The 23,960-nt window shown below is 34.2% G+C and overlaps 1 protein-coding gene across 1 annotated transcript in view; it reads right to left on the bottom strand.

Annotated features, from left to right (window-relative positions):
* The window catches only part of LOC142345050 (uncharacterized), a 24,594-nt gene extending 1,007 nt beyond the window's left edge, over positions 1–23,587 (bottom strand). The window contains exons 1-3 of the mRNA XM_075397132.1: positions 23,395–23,587; positions 11,550–11,708; positions 2,261–2,381 (exon numbers count right to left, since the gene is read on the bottom strand). Coding sequence (XP_075253247.1) covers positions 2,261–2,381; positions 11,550–11,708; positions 23,395–23,442 — 328 coding nt within the window. The 5' untranslated portion in view covers positions 23,443–23,587. The remainder of the gene's footprint in view (positions 1–2,260; positions 2,382–11,549; positions 11,709–23,394) is intronic.
* Positions 23,588–23,960: the final 373 nt, after the last annotated feature.

The raw sequence follows: 23,960 nt of genomic DNA, 5'->3' as shown, positions 1-23,960 counted from the left end.
GTTGTAATTTATCTTTTAACCCCCTCATTGCTCACTCTTACACAATTTCCTAAGAAAATCCTCCCATTGCAGCCTCAGATATACATCCGTGGAAGCCTCGCCCTTTTAACCCCCTTTACCACTTACAATATTTTAACCCCGTTCGCAGCCCCACTCTTGCACCATTTTACCCTTCTCAACAATTTACAGCACTCTTTTTGAACATCATTTTGACCGCATTGCACGCACTAACTTTACATTGTTATGGACCCCCAAATTCGAAGACTTACCGTGTTGAGCCTACAACCTCTGTACCCTCAGCCGATTCTCCTTAGCTTTCAGGCAAGCGATGCTTGTCCAACTCTTGACGGTCAATTGATACGAATCATGTTCATTAGAATTATCCCCTCTCAACAAAACACACCTCACTCATTTATCATTTTACCCCCCTTGGAAGGCTAGTGCTACACAGTTTTACGCCTCTGAAGAAATTCCCCCTCATTGTTTACACCACTTTACTCCTCATAGACAGCCCAGTTGTTACACCTTTTAACCCTTCTGATCAAGTTAACTCATCCATTTTACACCCTTGGCAGCTTAAAACTTTCATCATTTTACCCCTCTCAACAACTTACCTCTCACTTCACAACCATTTTACCCCCTTAGCAGACAAATTTTTACGTAATTTTACTCCCTCTGAAACAAATTACACCCTCACTCTCACTTCAATTTACAAAACATGGCAGCCCAATTTGAACACGATTTCACCCCCTAGGCAGCCCAATTCCTACACCCATACTCCGTCTGTACTGTTAACCTCCTCATTCCTACACCATTTTATCCCCCTTGCCAGTTCAATTCTTCCATCATTTTACTCCCTCGGAACAAATCACCCCTCACCCTTATGTCCATTTACCCTCTTTGTCAGCTCATTTTGTACATCTTTTTAATCCTTCTTTATAAATTATCCCATACATCATTTTACATCCTTGGCAGCTCACTTTTTACATCGTTTTACCCGCACCGAATTAATTAGCCCCTCACTCTTACACCATTTTGACCACCTTGTGAGCCCTTTGCCCCTAGTACCAATTGCAGCCAAATACTTAAACCTGTTTGCACCTCTGAACAAAAAACCATCTCTTACATCAATATACCATGGTGGGGGGTTACTTCCAAAAAAGTACTCCCATTGAAGCCCATTGGAGCCCATTGAAGCCCATTGCAGCCGACTTTTCTTTCAACATTTTACCCACATCTTTTACCCCATCTTAACAGGTAACGTCCTCGCTCTTACGCCATTTCACTCCCTTGGCAATCCAATTCTGACATCAATTTACCCCTATGAAAAATCACCACTCACTCTTACATCATTTTACCCCCAAGGCATATCAGTTCTTACATCAATTAACCAGCTCTCAACAAATTACCCCCTCACTCGTACACCATTTTACCCATCCCCTCCCCACTGGCGGCCAGTTACACTTGTTTAACCCTCGGAACAAAATATTCCCTCGCTATTACATCATTTTGCCAGAGAGTATTTTCTCAAAAGTGCTCTCGTTGCAGCCCATTGCAGCCCACCCTTACATCTCAATATTGGGCGGGGGGACAATTCCTCAAACGTCCTTCCATTGCAGCCCCTTGCAGGCTAATCTTACATCGAATATTTGGCCAGGGGTTAATTCTTCAAAAGTCCTCACATTGCAGCACCACTTTTACATCATTTTGACTTAAAAGGTAAATACTCAATTCCGTGGGTATCATGGTGATTTGTGGGCACAACGCTGATAGCAAAAAAAACTTTTTGAGAATCGACTGAACTTAGAAATGATTTCAACCATGATTTCCCCAACCAAGCATACCTCAAAATTAATACTTGTATGAAAGCTAAATTTGTAAAAGAAATAATCAGGAAAAAAAGACCAAATAACCCCCTCACTCTTGCATCAAATTACATCCCATGGACAAATTAACCCCCCTCCCCCCCACACACATACACTCTTGGAACAAAGTGAGACGACTTTAGGGTGGAAATCTTACCCGGGATTCACTCTCACACAGGTACAGTCACACACACACACACACACACACACACACACACACACACACACACACACACACACACACACACACACACTCCACACAAACACACACACACACACACACACACACACACACAAACACACGCACGCACACACTCACCACACAGACACACACACATACACATTCGTTTTTTTCATACAGTACTGATTTTCTCTGATTAAGTTGAGGAACTCACTGAGCAGCGTGAAATCCCGCAGTGCCATTGCAGTGTATGATCCACTGAACATGATCCACATAATTCCAAAAGACCTCAGTTCCGGAATTCTTCTGTCGTGATAACTCGACACACAAATACGCTGAACAGGAAAAAGAGACCCAATCAAAATGGATGAAGTCACTGAGCCCAGCTATATATAAATTGCCGGAAAATTTTAACAATTTATCAACGCTACGTTCGGCTTGTCTTAAAAGCGTTTCCAAGGGTTGATCTTATACAAGTTCATATCATATCGTTTTCGATTTTAGTGTTAACACTTCGGCCCGGGTATCCATCTTTTGTCACATAGGGATCATCAACATGAAAAATGGTAGTACATTTTAATTCGAACTCTCACAAAAGAAAAAACATAGCAGGACAAGTCCTGAAATACAATTCAAAGAACTGAATGAGAAACTCGGACGTACTCTACCTGACCAGCAGATCAATTGGAAAATGCCAGCCAGAACACAAAAATCATCAAAGGATTGAGAAACTGAAAGGAACAAAACTAAACAAAAACAAACTCATTGCTAAAACTCTTGAAGCTTTTAAACCTAAAGCAAAATTTTTTCCCTCTAAAAACACCTATAACTAAAATATGTTCAAAACCAATTTTTTTTCAGAAATTCGTCCAGTATTATATCTGCAAGACCTGAAAAATATTCATTGGCCCTTGAAGATCGATTAACTCGAAAATGACCAAAAAATTTAAGAAAAAAAAAGAAATCAATTGCAAATTATAAGGAAATGTTGCTGAAAATCGTGATATAAATATCTTCAGAATCATTTCTGTGTCTCTAGAGGCTATCCAATAACCCAATTTCAAGCTTTAAAAGACTCATTGGCTTATAGATCGATAGGCAATAACTTTTAGAAAAAATTTCAAACTTCAAAAAATAGAAATTCGTTCTATTAAAATGTTGAAAGCCATTCAATTGCCCCCTAGCAACTATTTAAAAACATACTGTCAAACCCTGGATGCGGTTACCTGGCTACTGAGGCAAGAAAAAATAAATAAAATACAAATGTGTTAAAAAAACTTGAAATAATTGTAAACTCTATCAAAAAATTTCTAAAAGTCGAAAGGTTAAATTGTTGAAAACAAATCCAATGGAATTAAAACCATAGAGTAACTTTTTATCAGAACGTGGAATAGGTTTTCAGGTTTTCTTGCACTTGAGAATGGACGAATATCAAAAACTGACAAAAACTTTAGCAAACATTAAAAAAATTGCAGATCTTATCAAAAAATGCTAAAATTCGAGACATTAAAAAGTTAAAAATCATCCCATTGTTACAAGAAACTTTGCAGTTCCCTATTAACAAACCTCAAAAGAGGTTGCCTGGTCCCTGAAACTGGAAAAACTGAAAAAAATGATGAACATTTTCAAAAACTTTGAAAATTTGTTCAAAAAAATTGCTAAAATTTGTGATATTCAAAAGTTGAAACCTATTCCATGGCAAATAAAAGATTTTTCAGTAACTTATAATCAATTCCCTAATGAAGTTTTCTTGCCCTTGGGACTCAAAAACTTGAATGATGGCAAAAAATATGACAAAAAACATGAAAAATTTTGCAACTTTTGTCAAAAAATGCTAAAATTCATGATGTCAAAAAGTTGAAAACCGTTCCATTACCACTAGAAACTGTGCAGTAATCTATCATCAAACCCTTTATCAAACCCTAGTGGAGGTTTCGTGACACCTAGGGCTAAAATACTCAAAAAATGGCAAAAATTTTCAAAAAACCTGAAAAAAATTGCAAAAATTAGTATCCTTTTGTGTGTTTGTGTTTGTAGTACCACGACATATAACTCATAAAATGGTCATAACAAGCAATTTTGTCTCGCAAAAGGACTTCATCAGCTTTTAAAAACTTCAACTTAAGACTAATCAACAAAAATCTCAAAAAAATCAGAAAAAACATGAAAAATTGCACCATTTTGAGCCGAAAAACTCCTAAAAATTACATTTTAACCTTAAATTATGGCCATCCCAGCAGCTGCACCACTATACGCACTTGAAGGACTACTAAAACCCACATTGGGTCTCTAATGAAACTTAATGCCCGCCTGTCTTTACCTGTTTATCCCGTTTTGAAAGATCAAAGTCATTGAAAAATTTGTGAACACATCTTAAAAAAAAACACAGCGCACCAATACAATTCAAATTCTCAAAAAACGGTAAGTAAAGCGATAAACTATTTAAAATTGACCTAATTTTGCTCCCGTTCTTTTACTCTAAATGGGGTTTTTCAACTGATTCTAATTAATCAGCTATTTCCTCAAAGAACTATCAACTATTGTTTGTTTTTGTTTTGTTACTTCATGGTAAACATTTTGTGAAAGTGAGTAAAAAATTTGAAACAAGCGGTCAACTGAAACAATGAGTGATGTAGATGTATAAGTTATGTTGTTCTGATTGTTTAATAAGAAAACCTGGCTTTTATTGTGAACCGTGGATCAAGATAAAACATATCTTCTGTTTACTCATTTCCATAGAACCAAAAAAACGTTACCAATCAGCTTCTGAAGCACTGAGGCAATAGTTTGAAACTCATTCTGAATTTTTCATTTGTGAATAAAAACTTTTTTTATCTCTTTGAAACTCATTCTGATTTGTGATTTCTCTTGTAACATTTTGAATTAGTCATCACTACAGAAAGAGCCGGTCTCTTATAGAAGCTGACCCAATCATTCTATCCTTCTTTATCTCTAAAATTTTGGGGGAAAGAAGTAACTTAAAATGAAAGTAAAAGGATTTAAAACTGCGAGGTACATTTTTTTGTAGTTTGGTGAAACAAAAATACCGTATTTTGTGCCATCAATTCTCTATTTTTTTTAAGAAAAGTTTGTGTTAATTTGAGCTCCAAAGAAAAAAGTTTTGGTTGATGCATCCTTTTTCTGATACTAACAACAAAAGACACGCCTAATCTCAGTTTGCACAACTTAGCTAAAAAACAGGATATGTTTCAAGATCATGTCACTTGTTAACATTGAAAAGATCAAAGGGTAAGAGAGTTTTTCAGGTTGCTATCTATAACAAAAAATTTTTCGGTGCATCATTTTTGTCAAAAAACTTAATTGCAATAGTATAGATTTGTAATTGAAAAACTTTGCGAACAATATATCTGAACAGTCTACTACTTGATCCAGATTTTGGGAATTCTTAAATTCTCAGGATGGACTTTGTTATTTTTCATGCCTTCATCACCGCTCTTAGTCTTCATCTGGATAATTTTTAGTTGTTGTTTGAATGTTGATAGTTTTAAATAAAAAACCAACAGCAAATTTCTATGCACTTGCAGCTGTTTTCTTTTAACTATTTTATCTATATTCTCAAAACGTTTGTGCATTTCAAAATCGAGAATTATTGAAACTGCTGAGAAAAATGCCTTTTTGATATCAAATTTTTAAATTTTTATGCCAAATATAATTCATTTGATTGTAGCCACGCTCTTCTGCCCTTATGTCTTTGCAAGCTCATGAACAATTTTTTTCAAAAATAACAATGTAAGTTTCGAAAAATAAAGTTGCGTGATTGATTTGGTACACTTTCCTTCATCCCGCTAGTGCAAGATATTCCTTGAACATTTAGCGGTTAAAAGAAAGGCCAGGTTCTTTATATTTGCCACCTCTCAGGAGACAATTGGGTTCACTATTGTTCAGAAAATAATGAAATTTAAATCAAAATGCATTATATGATCTTTTAGTGATTTGATTTTTAAAACAAGACAATAGATGTTCTGAGTGAAATTTTCAAGTGTGCACCTTGATGCAACCGTAATGTTCACATATTCAAAGTCATAATTTCTTTCAAAGCAATCAAGTTTTTATCATTTTCGTTGTGATAATTGAAGTGTTATCCTTTGTCATAAAATTATTTTATTATATTTTTTTTTTCATGAGCCAGGATATTTTAACGTCCAGCTGATCAAAATGAGAGTCTCCTAAAAACTGGTTTTGACAAAAATTAACGTTCATCAACACTTTTTGTAGTGGTTCTCGTATTTCATGCCAAAAAGATTACGAAATTTGCATCGACAGTTTAAATGTCTTCTTTTTCCTGGCATTGAAATCTTAAGGAAGGCGGAAAATTTGGACAATTCTACCTCTGAATATACATGCTATCTCAACTGTATCCAGAAAACTTGTTAAAGTAAGTGGTTTTGGTTAAAAACTAAAAAAAATTGCAAAGGCAATGCCATACTAATTTGAAAAGTCTCAGGAAAATTTATCACTTCTTGCGATGATAGAAAAAAATTGTAAAATCCAATTTTCTGATTTCGGGAAAGTAGGTGCAGTTTTGGTCACTGAGTCATAAGTGTTTTTTTTAATTACACCCCACTAAAAAATCACCTGACAAAATACTTTTATAAACTTTTTGAGAACTCTTTTCGGACGCAACGAAACAATCTTCTGTCTAATCTTGGGAAATTTTTTAAAGTAGTTCATTCGAACACTTAAAAAAAGGTTGTCAGAAACTTTTACGGGACAAAAAATGAGAAAATATGATTACCAGTTCAAGAACATGAATCAGAAAAAGAGGAAACAAAGATAATGACAGCAGTTTAAACTGCTGTCACTCCTATCCTTTCTTCCATTTTTTTATTTGACTTAAGCTGTTGTTCCTATCTTCTAGTACAATTTCAAATTTTTTTAAGCGTAGGTTGGGCTAGAAAGATTGAAAGTACTCGATAAATATGGTATAACTTCGAATCAGATTGATTCCCAATGTTTGCAAACCAGAATTGAACAGAGAAGCACGACAATTGGGGAAAAGATACTAGCAGGTAAAAAAGTCCGTCAGACAAAAATTGTTCTGTTTGAGTAAAAAAAGAGCTCTACTCAAATTTTTTATTGTTTTGGACTATATAGGTCATCAAATAAAAACATGGAGGCTCCGTAATGTGCAATCTAATATGTAATATCCTGAGCACCCACATTTGTGGCCTAAATCACTGCCAAATAAAGCAAAGATAGGAAAAAGTAAAACAAAAAAGTAGTGTAGATCATGCTTTGTAATTTGAAAATTGATGTTTTATCAAAAACGGAATTAACTTTACCAGTGAGGTAAATTTCTGTCTGTTAACTTCTCTTTTGAAATAAGAATAACTGGACAAAAGTTTACATTTCTTATCTAATTGAAAAAGAAATTAACATTAATACAATTTCTTGGCTAGAAAAACCAACGATCTGGTCAAGTACACACCTATTTGCGATTAGAATACAGATCCCGAATTAACATTTAAAAACGAAATAGCCTAACATCCAAAAAACTGACATTAAAAAAATTTACGGTTAAGTCAGGTTTTGATAGAGAAAAAACTTATTAGCGAAAAACAAACGCAAAAAAATAGAACATAAATCTAGACAGAATAAATCTCTATTTTCCTCAAAACATAGTGATGTTAACTTGAACAAAATCTTATTTCTATCCCCGGAAAAAAGTTTTGCGGAAATCCAACGAAAGAGAAACGAAAAGGACGAAAATAGACAGAACACAAAGTTTTTGAACTCAAACTTAAAAACTTGTTTCCCCATAAAAACGCACCTAATCGAGTTTAAAAGCAGTTAACACAGGATGATTCTCACTATTTGAAAATTATCAGAATCATTCGTTAATTAAAGTTAGCGACAAGAGGACAAAATTAACAACAGGGCAGAGTGATTCAAACAAAAGAAGGCAAGAAACAAAAAATCACAAAAAAATCAATAACAATAGTGGGGTCGTCAACGGAAATTTCAGCTATCGAATAAAACCACCAGGAAGTAGGGTTGCATATAAAGTTCGATAAGGCGAACAAGACAAAAAACAAATACTAAAGAAAATCAAAAAATACTATAATCACAATAATCAAGAAAAAGACCAGTACCTGAGCAAAAAAAAACACTATTAAAAACTGTATGCTTCCTGATATAATGATATGAACAAGATTTAATGATATGAAAACAAAGATTACAACAAATGAAGACTAATATCAAAAAAAATCAAGACAGACCTCAAGAATTCCCTTTAGGAAAACAGATAGTGTAAAAGCCAAAAAATCAAGTTTTATTGACAATAAAGAAACGTTTGTACCCTCATTAGACCATATTATTGATCAAACTTCAAAAAAAATTATACGGGAAGAACTCAAGAAGTTCACTAAAATTTTATGAAACCGTAATGTCAGAGTCATAAAGAACAAATAATTTGTTCTATGAAAACTTTATATAAGACAGCTGATGCGATTCGAAACCACCAAAAACGGGACTTGTCTTCGATTCAACGCAGCGATTCAAGAAATGACATCAACATTTTCAACAAATATCGTTAAGGCTTAAACAGTCAGATCAAAGTCTTTATAAACTTATTAGATTCAACACCAATTGTAGTCAAATATCTGATCCAAACAGTTGTAGCTATGCACTTTAGAACATATATTTAAGCTCCTAGAGCATTTGGAGAAAATTAAGAGAAGGAGCAGCGAACAGTGGTCGGATTGCCGCACGTGAATTTTTGTCTCAAATTTAAATGCAGTTTGTGCAATTTTTTCGATTTTATAAAACTACTCATTTTTTACTTCCTTCACTGTTGTTGCGTTAACGAAATCCGACATCAATTTGACATCTTATTAATGTTAAAAAAATCAAACCATATGTGAAGATCTTTAAAAAATGATGGCTCCCCATATAATCCAAACTCTTCCTATTGTAAAAACCACAATAAGAATAATAACTACTCTGCTATTATGTTGCGCCGTTATTAAAAACACATAGTTGTCAATGATAATAACTTAATCAGGGACAAATATCTGAATTTGGTTAAAATTAAGCAAAAACTCTGCAAAATTTTCTAAAATGGCAAATGTTCAGAATAAATTCAGGCAAATTTTGAAAAAAATTTATTGATTACATTTCTACGCTTGATGGTGTTTTAATGATACTACTCATGTCTTTTTGAGCCAAATTTATCGATCGGTCAAAACTCATTGAACAAAAAAAAACAGTTGATCATATAGTTCCTCTGGTTCTACTCTTTTTCACCCCGATATCTTTAAGCCATATAATTTAAACCCTATATAATGGCAACTCAGCTATTTGACCCTGAAATTTATTCACACCGAAATTGGTTTAACTATTAAACAGTATAATTTAATAGTAAATATAGAGAAATTATCCCTTTTAAATTTTGATTATTTTTTAATGGCCTTCTAAGCAGTACTTGGGAATTGAAAAGCTTATCTTTAGAAAACAAAAAGTAGCGTAGACAATTATACCTATGTAGCATTTTTATACGACCTCTTTATTGTACGAACTTTTTTATTGTATTTCTGCTCATAATTTGGAGATGTTACATGCGACAGAACCTGGCAGCTAAAAATCTTTGTATTCAGTAAACTTCAAAATTGGAACGAATTAAAATTCAGGCGGGTCTGTTGAGACAAAGAGGAACTTCCGAACATCTTTTTACTTGATAGACTGAAAGGAGGGAGGAATTGTAAGACAAAAAAAATCAAAAATACCGTACAAAAATCAACAATTTAATAGTATTATCAAAAAAGTATGAGTTGCACTCTTTGTTGGGTGGAATCATAGATGTTGCATAGAGACGTTTCTCAAGAATTTGCTCAGCGATTGTTTTTAAATACAGATAAATTGAGCGGCTGGATTAAGAGCCTTACTTTGTTTTTCCTGATAAATTTCTCTCGATGTCATCCACTTATATCAAAACATTTACAAAATCATGGCTTCATTTTAAGCCGCTGAAGAAGGAACACGTTGGGTTTTTCAAAATTAGTGTAGTCGCATAGTTAGGCTGAATAGTCCAGGATAAATTCCCAGACCCAAACAAAGAAGGAAAACATTTTTTTGTACTTCGAAAATTCTGCAAACATTTTCAAAACTCAAAATTTGTCTAGTCGGCAAGAACAAAAATAACCAACAACTAGCATCTAAAGGTCACAAATGCTTAGTGGAGATTTGGTGACAGATAGTGCGATAATGGCAAAAACAAGTGGACGGCTGGAGCTGCGGGATAAAGTCACTAAATGTCTTAATACAATATGTGGCAAACTGTATACTTTGATTTTTGCATTTCCTTATGGCCAATATTTATAACTAGACATAGTCATGATCAGAAAAAGTGATTTAAACTGGCAGCTGTTGATCGGTAGCCTCTCCGACAATCAGTCCGCCTCGCTAAATTGAGAGTGCAACTTGTCGCCACAAACCTCCGGTATGACTTTGTCTGGAATAAGTTCTCCGCCGAATCAATATAATTTTTGTCAAATTTATTCAGACTATTGGACATATTCTGGAAAAAAACGCTTGTACGAAAGCTATAAGTCGGCTCTAGACCCCCAAACCAAAATATTTTCAAAATTCCATGTGGGAAACTTCAAAGCTTGAACTTTTCTAATCTCCGTAGATTTAGTTTCATTTTGATCGTACAAATTTTTTTTCAAGTTTTTGAATCTAAAATCATTTTTATCGAAGAGTTGTTCAAAAGATGGCTATTCCGGTTATCTCCCTGCAATCTCTTAGGCATGTTGGTATATCTGGGTAGCTGAGCAGATGTAAGTGGTTCGTTTAGTTTCTTCGTTTACAAAAGTTCATTTCAACAATCTGCAAAAACCGCAGTTCTAATTTATTTTCCGCAAACTTTATTTGAGTGCAAAATTCTTTTTCTAAATTCATGATCTACTAGCATCAGGTGAATTGCTCTAAAACTAATGGTAGGCTCTTGGCTCCGTTAGTCGCTCTCTGCTGTTTAGGTAGGGTAGCTTATGTTTAATTGAGGGGGGTGGGGTGAGTAAGGGGGTGGTAAGCACGGGGAAGCACGGAAAGGGGTCGAGCGTGCGGCACTACAGGTAGAATGAGGTGGAGGTTTTAGATTAGACGTGGGTTGAGGTGAGAGTCGGGGTTGGGATGAGGTGAAGTAAGGGGGGAGTGGAGTCAAACTGTAGTAACCGACCTTCACATCAAGAATTTATGTCTCGTGAACAGTATGGATGAATCTGATATTTAGAGACCAGTAAGCCATAAAGCTCCAAAAGAAATGTTATTGGCATCAGGGATACCCTGTTTATCCCGTTTTGAGGACAAAAAGTCTATTTCTCAGGCGAATAAAAAACAATCAGATTTTTTTTCTTTTTCAGCGACTGTCAGCCTATTTTGTGCATATCTGATCAGTTAAAACTTTCACCCAGTGGGCATTGTTTGTGGGGGGTGCTCTAATGTTAAAACCCAATTTCGGTTTGTAATGCTTCCGGTTTGCGTACCTCGAACCAGTACCTGACTGGTCCCTTCTTAAGGAGTTGTTCACTGCTCCTGCCTGCTCCTGGTGCCCCATAGTCCACCTGGTACAACTCCTCCCCATACACATCCTCCCCCCTGTATTGAGCATCTTCATCGCCAGATGAACTGTTCGTGTAGCTGCTCTGTTAAAGAAACGATTATTATTTCTTAACGTCTATTTGAACATAAAAGAACACTCAAATTGTTGCTTGTTCGGCTCACTTAATAATGGCCCCTCCACCGCCAGATGTAATATGACGCTCTAGAATTGATTTTTTGACTCCCTTACAATAGTATATGTTAATATTAATTGCTCGTTCCACCTCTTATCAATCTAAATAAGATGTGCGAAAAGCAATTAGTTACATGTGGAGTGAGGTGGAGAGGGGGCAAGTACCGGGGGGGGGGGGGGGGGGTGTGGTCAAGGGGGGTTTAAAGGGGGAGGGGTAAAACAAAAACTCTAAGCATCATCCTTCATATCATGAATTTGTTTCTTAAACTGTTTCGTTGAATTCACAAATTTAACAGCTATAAACTTCGTTTGAGAGCAATTAAACATTGAATAAGCCATTACATGGAAAGTTGCAATCAAGTGGGTACGCGCCATAGAGAAAAACCATATGCAAGAATGACATAAGAAAAGGTGGCCCGTTCGTTCCGAACTGTTGTGAGATTTATGAGTTTTTTTGTATCATTTTTTCAATTTAGAGCCGCTTTCTGCCATACAGTGGTTTGAGATGCGTTGCAAAATTAAATTTTCATTTAAAACAATCGGAGCTTAAGTCGTCTATTTGAATGGAACTATTGTTATTCCCGTTCCAATTGATCGCTTCCGTAAACTTTTTGTCTCATATTTGACTGATTTTTGTAAAACAGATATTTCAATTTGGATGTAATTTTGAAATCAGTTTAATTATCTTTTATCGTCGTTTTTTTCTTTTGTCTTCAAATTGTCATATGTTTTCTGCCTTGTTGTTCCGACCCTCTTGAGGGGGGAGGAACTATATACTCAAATGGGTTTTTTTTGTTCCGTGAATTTTCGCCGATCGATATATTCATCGTAGAGAGTTGAGACTGGTATCATTAGACAGCTCGTCCAGCGTAGAATATAGAATTGAAAAGATTTTTTAAATTTTCGTTTTCTACAGGGAGTTATCGAGGTTTAAACTTATGAGAAAAGTAGAGTGAATTCAGGTTGTTTTTATTCACTTTTTCCGGAATTTTTGCCTAAATTTTCGTCAATTTTGCTAAAATTTAATAAAATTTTTGAGAATAGTGTCGTTGACTAAATTTTTAAAGACAAACAAGCATTGTTGATTGTTTTGATTTAAATTTTTGGAAAAAAAATCTGGATAAATATTACAAAATTCAGCCTTTTTCATCAAAAAACGGCACGAAATAAGCTACTTTAGTCCACTTTGATTAAATTTGCCTGCAGTACAGCCCCAAACAATACTCATACAATCTTTGTAGACTCAGAAGGGGGCTATTCCTACTTCGGCGTCCGTTGAGGGTGCTCTGTAATTAAAACTTCGCCGTTTTTTTGCTAACTTTACTCGTTGGTTTTCAGAAACGCAGAATTTATTTTTGAGTTTTCAACGAACAAATTATCTATATCTACAACATTCGAAAAATCAATTGTTCCTAACGGACAATAAGCATTAGCAGGGCTAGTTTTGGGCCAATCTTGGACTGTTACAATCCAAAAAGAAGTCGGATTGCAATCAGTCGGTCTTTTTTTTTTAAAAAAAGACATTTTTTTAAATAAAAAGGAACAGAACATATCAAATCAAAGCCCAGGAGTGGTAGGTCTATTACATACTTTTACGTTTCGCTTTTTTGTCAACTTGTTACCTAGTCTTATTAGTAAATGGCCATATACTACTTTGTCGCTGTTTAAAAAAGGCGGAATTGAAAAATTGTTTAGGGCCAATATGTGGCTTGACGGTTTGGACAGCGTTTTCTGTTAAGTTTCAATTGAATTTTTGTTTGTTGTTCTGTTTAGCCGCTGAAAAGAAGGAATGAGGACAGTTCCTAATGCCCTTCTATAGTAAAATTGCTAATCGCAAACCTTTGGGATATTTTAATTGGTTTCTAATGTTTTTTATTAATTTGAATTTAATTGTTAAAAAAAGCAAATTTTTTAGCTTTTTTGTTTTTGTTCTTTTTTGTCTAATTGTTACCAAAACTTTTTATGGACTGGTCCCATATATTTTCTGGTGATTTATAAGTTATTTTGTTTAGTTTTAGTTTTATCTGATGGTATGTTAACTTTGTTATTAAATTTCTTTTTTTCAAAACGGACATAAATTTTTTGATGTAATTAATGTTTGTTGTTGTTGTTGTTGTTTGATTTTGCTGTTCAACTTGACTCGCTTTCTTAATATTGGCATATCACACCAATCAATTGCATCAATTTTTGCTCCTCTGAGTTATTTGCTTTGGAGGCTATCTTATCGTTCATACACAATTTTTTTTTGAAAAATACTTGTGCTTTTTTGAGTTTTTTGGGATTCCCAAAAAAATAATATTTGTGTTTTTCTATCTGTTCTTCATTTGGTAGAGAATTACGCCAAAATTGTGGATGGGCGGGGTCGGAACCTTATGTGCCATCGCACATTACCGAGCCGCCTTGTTGTGTGTTTATAACCATCTCGTTATATGTTCGTTTCACAAAAATTTTTGCTACCAAGAAGAGTAGTATATAGAGGGACCGAGCTGCCCGGGGGTGGGGGGGGGGGGGGTGACGACCCACATGTATTAAGATTGGTTATAGCAATTGTAACTTATTTAATACATAGTGTCCCCCCCCCCCCCCCCCCCCCGTTGAGGTTCTAGTCAGCTTCTTCTACTACTAAGAAGTCAAATGTGGTTGTTTTCATTTATCCCGATTTCATGAAATTCAAGCTTTTCATGTTTTTTTGAATGTATTTCATCATTTTGGTTGGCGCTGCGACAAAAAGCCCATTTCGAAGGGTGCATTATCGTAGTTTTTTCAGCCAATTTTAAAATTTAAAATATGCGTGAGAAAAACGTTATTATTGTTTATTTTTCGAATTTTCTTTGTTTAATTGTGATTCTATTCCTTCATCGGATATTTTTGTTTTGCAATATAGTGTTTGAAACTTAGTTCAAACAGATTTTAACTTCAACTTTAGCCTGGAACCATCCTATGAAGGTTTGTGTCTTTTTCTAAAAAAAAATATTTTTGTCTCATTTTTGTTCAAATCGTTTTTTATATTAGATAAGAAACTATCAGACTCTTATGTTTTTTATGTTCTCTTTTTGGATCTAGTTGTTGTCAAAATAGTCAATCGTTGTTGTTCCGAGCTATCTGTTTCACTATTTATCGATTTCTTTTAAAAAGCCATTAAAAAGCCAACTGATTTTATTTTTTGAAGCATGATGGCACAATTTTTATCTTCCGCATTTTAAAACAACGCTACTTTACTGGTCACAAAGTGATTCTCACAATCTGAAAAATTTTTTATATATAGTTGTTCTCGTTTGTTTAAAAAACCAAGAGAACAATGAGATAGTTGTTCTAAAAATAAGTTTTTGATCAGATATTTCGAAATTGTTTCTGTTGTAAGCTTTTTCTACGTTTTTGAGCAAAAACTTTTCAATTTTCAGATTTATTTGTTTAAATTTATTTATCTTAACCATGATACTTTTATAAATTCAAAACTATTCTTTTTTGATAAACCTTGGTCAAAAATTTGATAAAAACGTTCCTAAATGTATAAGTTTTAAACTGTCAGACTTCCAGTGAAGAAGAAATTGTCAAAAAAAAGTTCAAACGCAGAAGATTCTTGAATGTGAAATTATTCAAAATGCTCCTAACATTGGTTTCAATTAACATTGGGTTCCAAAATTTCAAAGCTTCGAAAATATCTCTTTCGGCCAAGTTGAGCACGTACAACACAGCAGGGATCTTTACAACTAGTTTATCGACCCAGTTTCAAACTGAAGCCCACGGTCATTAACATTTAGTTCACTTTTCGTAACACAAAAAGCATAAAAACAAGTCCTAAAAAACTACTGAGAGAAGCCCATAGCAGTACAAGTCCTGAATAAAAACCCAAAAAACAGCTGAAAATTCCCCGACAGTGCGATCAAAGGAAACGAAGGGCTTACTATGGTCTGTGACAAAAACGAAATGAGGGCTAAAAATGATACGGAAGAGTTCATAAACTAAACAAGTATAAGGCTAAGATCTTCATCACCAGTAGACAATAAACAATGTAGCCGCAAAACAAAAACTTAAGAAAACTGCTCTATGACGCATTAATTTTCTGACCAATTTCTACCAAAAGCTTAGAGAGAGAGAAAGAAATTTCACAATTTGAAATATCTGGCTTTTTTGCTGTGCGTCCAGCTACAAAAACGCTGGATTTTTTAGGTTCTAGAGAACTACAATTTGACAGCTCAGATGATTATACTCGGGTCACTCAGGTGCAAACACAGACAAAATGATTGAAAAAGGCGGTTTTGACAACTGATTTCCTCAAAAATAAAACCTTTTACCAAACGTTATAATAAAATGGTACCCAAGAAAGATGTTACTTGATATATAAAACACAAATTTAGGCAAATTAGAACAAAAATTTTTGTTGTTAATATATTAAAACGACTTTTATGTTGCTAAAGTGAATATGAACTGCAAAAAAATTGATCTATCTGCAAAAAATGTAAACTCTTATGTTTTTATGAAGATGAACTTCATCTATCTGCAGAAAAACATAAATGAATTTTTTTGTGCCCGTAATGTTTAAAAAAACGTAATCATAAACCGAGTAATCATAAACCGAATTAAGCCGGGCGAAAGAATTGCTCTCAAATGACTGGTGAGCTGTTGGCTTCGTTAGTGGCCAACTTGGTCTTAGGGATGCATCAAGTGGGTGTGAGTTGAGTGGGGGGTCAAGCGATTGGTGGAGTTCAAGTGATGGGGGTAGGGTCGTGGGAGAGCTGGGTGAGAGTGTGGTCAAAATCGCCCAGTTGGAGGGTGGGAGATGGGGTGACTGAGGTGGATGGGGAGGGGGGCAGAGGGGGTTAAAGTTTTAAGACTAAGAACCACCCTTCACACCTTAAAGTTGTTTTCTCAAAATACTTTCGGTGAATCGCATATTTAGCTTCTAGTAAGGCAGACGCTCTGAGGGAGCTGCTCAGCCACTTAATGGCTTGCGAGCGTTACCTGTTTATCCCGTTTTTGAGGACGAAATGTCTGATGGGCAAACCGAAAATTGATCAAACGAAAAAATGCATAAAAAGACTACAGGACTAAATTAATTGTTGCAAGTTTTGTTTGAGAGCAATTAAAGATGTGGAGATACAAAAATTTAATTTCTTTTAAAATTTATCAATCACTTGGGTAGGGTTGCGAAGGCTAGATGAGAGGAGGGTTCAAATTGACAGGTCGAGGAGGTTTGACAATGGGAGTGTTGGGGGAGTTAATGGAGGGCTGATGGAGCGGGGGGGTGAATGAGGGGATCAGACTTTTATGATTAAGGATGGCCCTTCACACCATGAAATTGACTGCTCAAAACAGTTTTGGTGAATCGCTTTCTCAGAGTATAGTAAGGCTTAGTACTCTAAGAGAACTTAATTCCCTTCAAGCGCTACATGTTCATCCCGTTTTTGTGGACGAATTGTTAAATGGGTCAGACGAAAAATCGGTCAAACAAAAAATCGCATAATAAAGACCACAGCAATTATACTTGTGGAGATACAAGATTTTCAATCATATGCAAAAATTATATACTCAAAAAAGGCCAATTGGGAAGCAATCAAAAAGTTGTTGGTAGTTGCAGTGGGCTGTGTGAGGGTTTGTGTTGTTGCGTGTGTGAGGGAATAATGTTGATATTCAGATCAGAATTCTTTTTTATTCAGCTCTTAAATAGCAGCGCTGGTATCATTCTTAACTGCGTAGAGATGCTTATTCTAGTTCTCCTATTACAAGTAAATTTTGGTCACAATTTTGTTAGCAAATTGTTCTTCTCCAAGTGAAAACAGAACAGTGATTGGTATTGGTGTAGAAACAGTAAGTGAAACGTTATTTACATTTAGATATGTCATCAATATATGTCATTGATGAGTCAATTCGCTGCAGGATGATTTCACTTTTTCAATCGGCCAGTTTCTAATGTTGAACCCAATTTTTCCGTTGTGCGGATCATTTAATTCCGAAGGAAAAATTTCTTGTCCAAGATAATATTTCACTAATTTCACTCAATTGTTGCTCATATAATCTGAGAGGGGAATTCAATTCTAGTTTTTGAAAGACAGAGAGTTGAAAAGACTATTGATATTCTAATTTTGTTAGAATATCAATAATCATTTCAATCAATTCGTTCTTTGTTGTACAGCTGATTAAAAAAATTGCCCGAAAAAATTGTTATGTTGACGAGATCGATTTATGTTGACAAGATTGATATTAATTTTCTTGAAAAGACTGATCGAAAAGAAGAAGGAACCTTTTGTAGAAAAACCTTTGCTTTTGATCTCGCATTTTATCACTTAACCTCTGGGGAAAAACTTACTAGTTTTTACAAGAAATGAACTGATAATGGTACGTTTCTGGAGATCAATACAAAATAAGCCTTGCTCTTGATAGTTTTCTTAAGTTTGTTTTAGTTAAATTTAGTAGCGTAAAAAGACTGCAGCTCAGATTTCACTTAAACTATTTGTTGCGACCCCACTTACTGGAGAGAGGAAATATATGCTCAACTGTTCTGTCAGTTTTGGGGTTCGATGCATTTACCGTAGGGAGATGTGAGGGTAACCATTAGAAAGCCTGTCATGCGCAGAATTTGTAAATAAAATACAAATTTTGTTGTTTTCCCGGAATTATTTCAGTGTGAACATTTATTGAACATTATGAATGAAATTTCAATATTTTTGTTCAATTGTTTCAAACTTTATGCTAAAAAATTGTTTCAAGAAGTCAGGTTGTTGAATTCTTTGGATTAATAGTTTTGCTAAATTTTGACCAGTGTTGCTTTCATAAATCTCTCATAAAAACGAGTACTAAATCTTTTCTTAGCTAAAACTGCAAATATATTTCAAGACCACTGCCCGAAAACCTACTCGGACGATCTACAAAACTTAGCAGCGCTCGAGGAACCTCTAAAAGATTTACATAAAAATTTTGCATCAGCAGCTTTGACAGCGAGTTGACCGCGAATTTAAGAATAGTTAACGCAGTTTTCGTTCGTTTTCAGCGCCAATTTTATCTTGTTGAGATCTTTCTGTCGCAATCTAGAGTATTTATGTATTTAGAATAGCCGCTAATCAATTGTGAGGGTATTATTGAACTGTGAGGTTATAAATGTGGCATTCTACGATCCAAAGTTTTTTAATTGTACAGGGTGTTTTCATTTCTAAGATTTATTCCAATTTATTGTAATATTTTTAGATCAATGAGAGATCAAATTAAGATAGGGGATTCATTAAAGCTATATTAGTATTTGAAGCGCCAAACGAGTAGTTGTAGTGCGTAAAATTTTAAAACAAAACAAAAAAATTGGAGTATAAACATTTTTAAATTATCAGCGTGAGATTTTTTCCCGTGCGACAGTTTAACTTCAGCTTTGTTGTTTTTCCCTTGATTTGTTCACTAATCTTGCAAATATAGATATATTTGTTCGAATTGATGACGTGGTATTAGTTTTTATGACTTAAACAAATTGTTTTCAAAAAATTTAGTTATTATTATTTAATGTTCAACTCATCATTAAATGAATATATATTTGTTGAGAGCACATGGCTCAAAATTTTCGTTGATGACATATGGATTAAATGACGACTCTGATGGTATCTTTTCTAAAAAAAATTTGACCATTTTTGGCTATACCTCGTGCTATTTTTGGAGTATTATCGTTTAATCTAATTAATTACAGGTCTAATTAGTTCTCTAATCACACCTGTAATTTTGTGTTAGTTTTCTCGTGTCTCACTATAACAGGCGTCATTTCCATTAACAACAGAATTTATGATGTATCATTTTTTGTGATCGTTATCTTCAGTTTCGGTCTTGCGTTGTTTCGGTGAGAAAATTGATTAAATTCATCCTTAATTTTTTTAAAAAAAAGCTATCTTCTACGTCGCGAGAAATCAAAAAGCAACGTGTTATACCATTGTACCGTGTGGTGACTTTGTACCACTCCGCAACAAAATTATTATGCTTGGGGTTAATCGATTTTGTCTTCTACAACAGTATCAATATATTATGTTTTGTTAAGTTTTTCTGTTACATCACTCAGTAAACTGACACAATTTACTGCATTCAATTTAAAATCTAACTTGAGAATGTATTCTTTGGACTTGTAATTTAGTGTTATCAACAAAATGTTTTTTATTATTTTGATCGAAACTTAACTGATTCTAGTTCTCATGTAACAGATGTTTATAAGTGTTTTATGAGTTATAAATAAGTTATATACATGGTTGAGGATGTTCATATATTGTGACGTCACTAATTTCCGCCGCTAATTCCTAAAAACTTTAGAGTTCTCTAGTTGTCCAGTTTCGTTTTTCTTTTTTCTCATTTTATACAAATTCGCTATTTCGGTCTATGTTTTCTTAGAACTTGTGATGTGAATTTCATCAACATGTTTTAGTTGATTTTTGATATTTCTAAAAGCAATAGAAAAATGGGCTCTTCGCTTCAGATTTTTTCTTTTTTTGTAGTTACCGAGTATATGAGTTGCTTTGCTTTACTGACAATCAAGAACAGCTGTTGCTGCAAAAAACCGTTGGTGTTCAATTCATTAGTCATTTCAATTTCATGGGTTGATGTGAATAGAATTAAAATTTAGAATTCATTTTTCGCTTCTTTGCAAATATAAGTGCATACTTCATAAAATCATTTTTTTGCTTGAAAAAAGGCTATAGTTGGGTTTCTTTTTTTAACTAACAAAGTTTTGCCCTTTCGATTATTTTTCGTCCTGATGAAATAAAAAAACATAGCAGGACAAGTCCTGAGGTACAATTCCAGGAATTTTCATTGGCTAAACAAAAGACTAGACCTAGAACGGACTACGAGTGAATTGGGAAAACCATTTCTTAAAAAATCAGATCAAAATTTAAAAAAAAAAACAAAAAACCTTTAGCGAGAAATAGAAATTTGGTTCACCAAAAACTATGTCCATAATGAACTGTGAATGGACTGGGAACACCAATTAGAAAAAATTCGATCCAAAAAATAGAAAAAAAGTAAAAAAAATCAAAGTGCAATTGCCGCGTGTGAACAAAAACCACTACCGAGAAAGCAAATTTTTGATCAAACATCGTATTCTCACTCTACTTTAAAGTTAGAGAGAAAAAAATACGCCGCAAAAGCGCTCGCTTTGTCGCTCCACTTCCTGTTTCGGCGTAACTAAAATCACCATTCCAATTTGACTTCAAAAATCTTGAAAATGTGTGAACAGATCTTTAAAAAACATAGCCGGAAGAATTCCAGAAACGACTCTAAGTGGAAATCCATTTAAACGCCATGCAATTTCTTATCAGACAAAAACGTGTCTCCACTAATTTACGATTATCGTGAAACAAAAGCATAAAATAAAAAAGTAAAAACAAGAAAATCTAATCTGTTAAAATATTATTAAAAAATCTGATAAAATTTTGCTATAAATTGAGATCCTGAATTAACTATCTCTGCCAAAATTACTTCATCAAAACAAGTAGTTCTTGCTAAAACCACTTATGTGAATTTTTAAAATACCTTAGGTCAAATTAAGGAAAAAAAATCTATTAAAAACAACATGCACTTAAAAACTGGAAAAAAGTTAATAAATTTTTGAATTTTACAAAAGCATGTAAACCCAAAGAAAAATTCTTTTCAGCCAATAGAGTATCCAGATGCTCGCAAAATAATAAGCAATTCGTAATAGGCTATGAAATTTGTCTAAAAAACAGAAAAAAAATGAAAACCGCAAAAAAATAAGAAAAATAGTTCAAATTTTTGCAATAATTTTCGGTCATATTTCTTAATAAAAAATAATTAATGTCCACAAACCTGTAACCGATTGTTATATAAGAACTGCTCAAGTAGAAGGGGTCTCTGCAATACCCAATTGAGCCCGTAAAACAAAATAATTGTCCGAAAAACGCAAAAATTAGTTCGAAAATCAGCAAAATACATGAAAAACCTCCGAATTAGCATAAAATTATAATGAATTTCGGGAAACCTTCAAGCAACTTCTAAAACCAGCCGAAAATGGAAGCAAACATATAACCAAACCTGTTAACCAAAGCAGATGAAAAAAACTGCTGTAAAATGCCGCACGTGAACAAAAATTTTCGCTCGCGTACAATTTTTTTCGAACTTTAATTTCTCGCTCTCTAGAAAACAGCGATATGAACAAAAAAACCACTCTCTTTGCGCTCCACTCTTCATTTTGTTCAGCAATAAAATCACTCTAATTTTTTTTAAGTGTTTCATTTCCCGCTTCAAAGTTCAGTCCAGAGGAATGGATTAAGAAAAAAACATAGCAGGACAAGTCCTTACGTACAATTCAAAGAATTTTCATTGACTAAACAAAAACTGGACCTAGAACAAACTATGAAAGAATCGGGAAAACGCGGTTTCCAATAAATCCAATTAAAAAAAAGAAAAAACTGAAAATCAATGTAAAAATGCCGCATGTGAACAAAAACCACTAGCCTGAAAGAGAAATCTGGTTCAAACAAAAAACTAGGCCTAAAATGAACAATGAATGGATTGGGAAAATCATTTAGAAAAAAAATTCCATCCAAAAAATTGAAAAAAGCAAAAATTGAAGTGAAATTGCCGCATGTGAACAAAAAACTACTGGCGAGAAAGCGAATCTTTGTTCAAACACCGTTTCTCACTCTACTTTAAAATTTGAGTGAAAAAATTTACGCCGCAAAACCACTCGCTTTTTCGCTCCACTTCTTGTTTCGGTGTGACCAAAATCACTACTTCATAAAGACAGCGCCCCAACAGAATTCAAATTCATTGCATTGCAAAAAGGACTTCTGCAATACTCGCTTTCGAGTCGTAAAAGACAGCGCCCCAATACAAATTCAAATTCTCTGAATTGTAAAAAACACACTAGTTTACACTTCTCTCCATTGAGAATCAAATTTCCATTGCTGTGCTTCATTTTGAAATTTCCTATCTCTACTTTTCGGCAGGCAATTAGGTCAAGATTATGGATGAGTGGGGTCTGAACATTGTGCTAACGCACATTGCCAGTCCCTTTATTTTTATTTCTTTATGAATAAGTGAATCGATGCTGTTCCTTCGCTGTTATTCAAATACCGATCTCTAAGTGCTCATAAAAATTACAAAAAATTGCAACACTTAATTCAAACCTTCAACGAACAATGCCATAAGTTATTATAGTTCTGTATAACAACAAGTTTTTGAATATTTATTTTCAGTTTTTCAACTTATCTGTGAGCCTGAAAATGTTTTCAATGACAGTTTTTCTGTTGTAAGACTTTAGGCGTTTGAAGCTGATTTTTTCTGGTAATTTTCATTTTAAAAAATTCCTTTAACAAAAAAGTTTCATTGCTTCGGAATTCGGAATTGATTCGATATCAATAGGGATTTCGTTATTATGCATGAATTTTTTGGCTGTGTAAAAAAACTACAACTATTTGAGAATATGATATTGGATATTTTGAAAGATGGAAAGTGGTAAAATCTGATATCAGTGTTAATACGACACGGATTCAGCTTGGTCACATTTGAGTTATGATTGGGAGCAGAAAGTTTATCATTCAACTATGTCACAATTTCATCTTGTTAAGTTAAAACATTGTAAAATGTTGTATTGTTATTTGTTATTGTTTACTAACACCGCTGCTGGATGAATCCGACTCTTTTGTGCTGCCTGCTGACGCCATTCATCAATTGAGATTCACTCTTAACACAAAGCGATAAAAAAAGTTTGAAAGCGGAAAAAAATGTAACGATAAAAAGTTTGCTAGATCACGATAAGGAACGCTCAATTTTTTGATAAGAAGTTTCCTTACAATTTGCAAGCTTTGATGTGTATTATCTATTAATATTTTGGCGTAAACAGTAATTATGGGACTCAAAAAGAGGCCGAAATGTGAGTAAGACCATTAACAACGAGTATAAAAGAGCTGTGGTCTAATCAACTTAAGAACTCGTGTTTAAAATTAACCAGGTGCTGAGCATATCTTAGATCATAACTCTAAGCGGCACAAGACACTTACTGCCCTGACACACGGGCGCTTGGGCTCAGCTGTTGAGCGCAAATCCTTGGAGAGATATAACTTATGTCCCAAATTCTTTAGATATCGGTCAAAAATACATCAAAGAACCCGAATAATTGAACATTAGAGGATATTTTGATAGCCCTTTTGTTATCTTCCAGTAAAATTTTTCTTACAGTAGA

This window comes from Convolutriloba macropyga, chromosome 8, assembly GCF_964194025.1.
Source record: "Convolutriloba macropyga chromosome 8, txConMacr16.3, whole genome shotgun sequence".
NCBI classification, from domain to species: domain Eukaryota; kingdom Metazoa; phylum Xenacoelomorpha; order Acoela; family Convolutidae; genus Convolutriloba; species Convolutriloba macropyga.
This window is presented reverse-complemented; position numbering and strand designations above follow the sequence as displayed.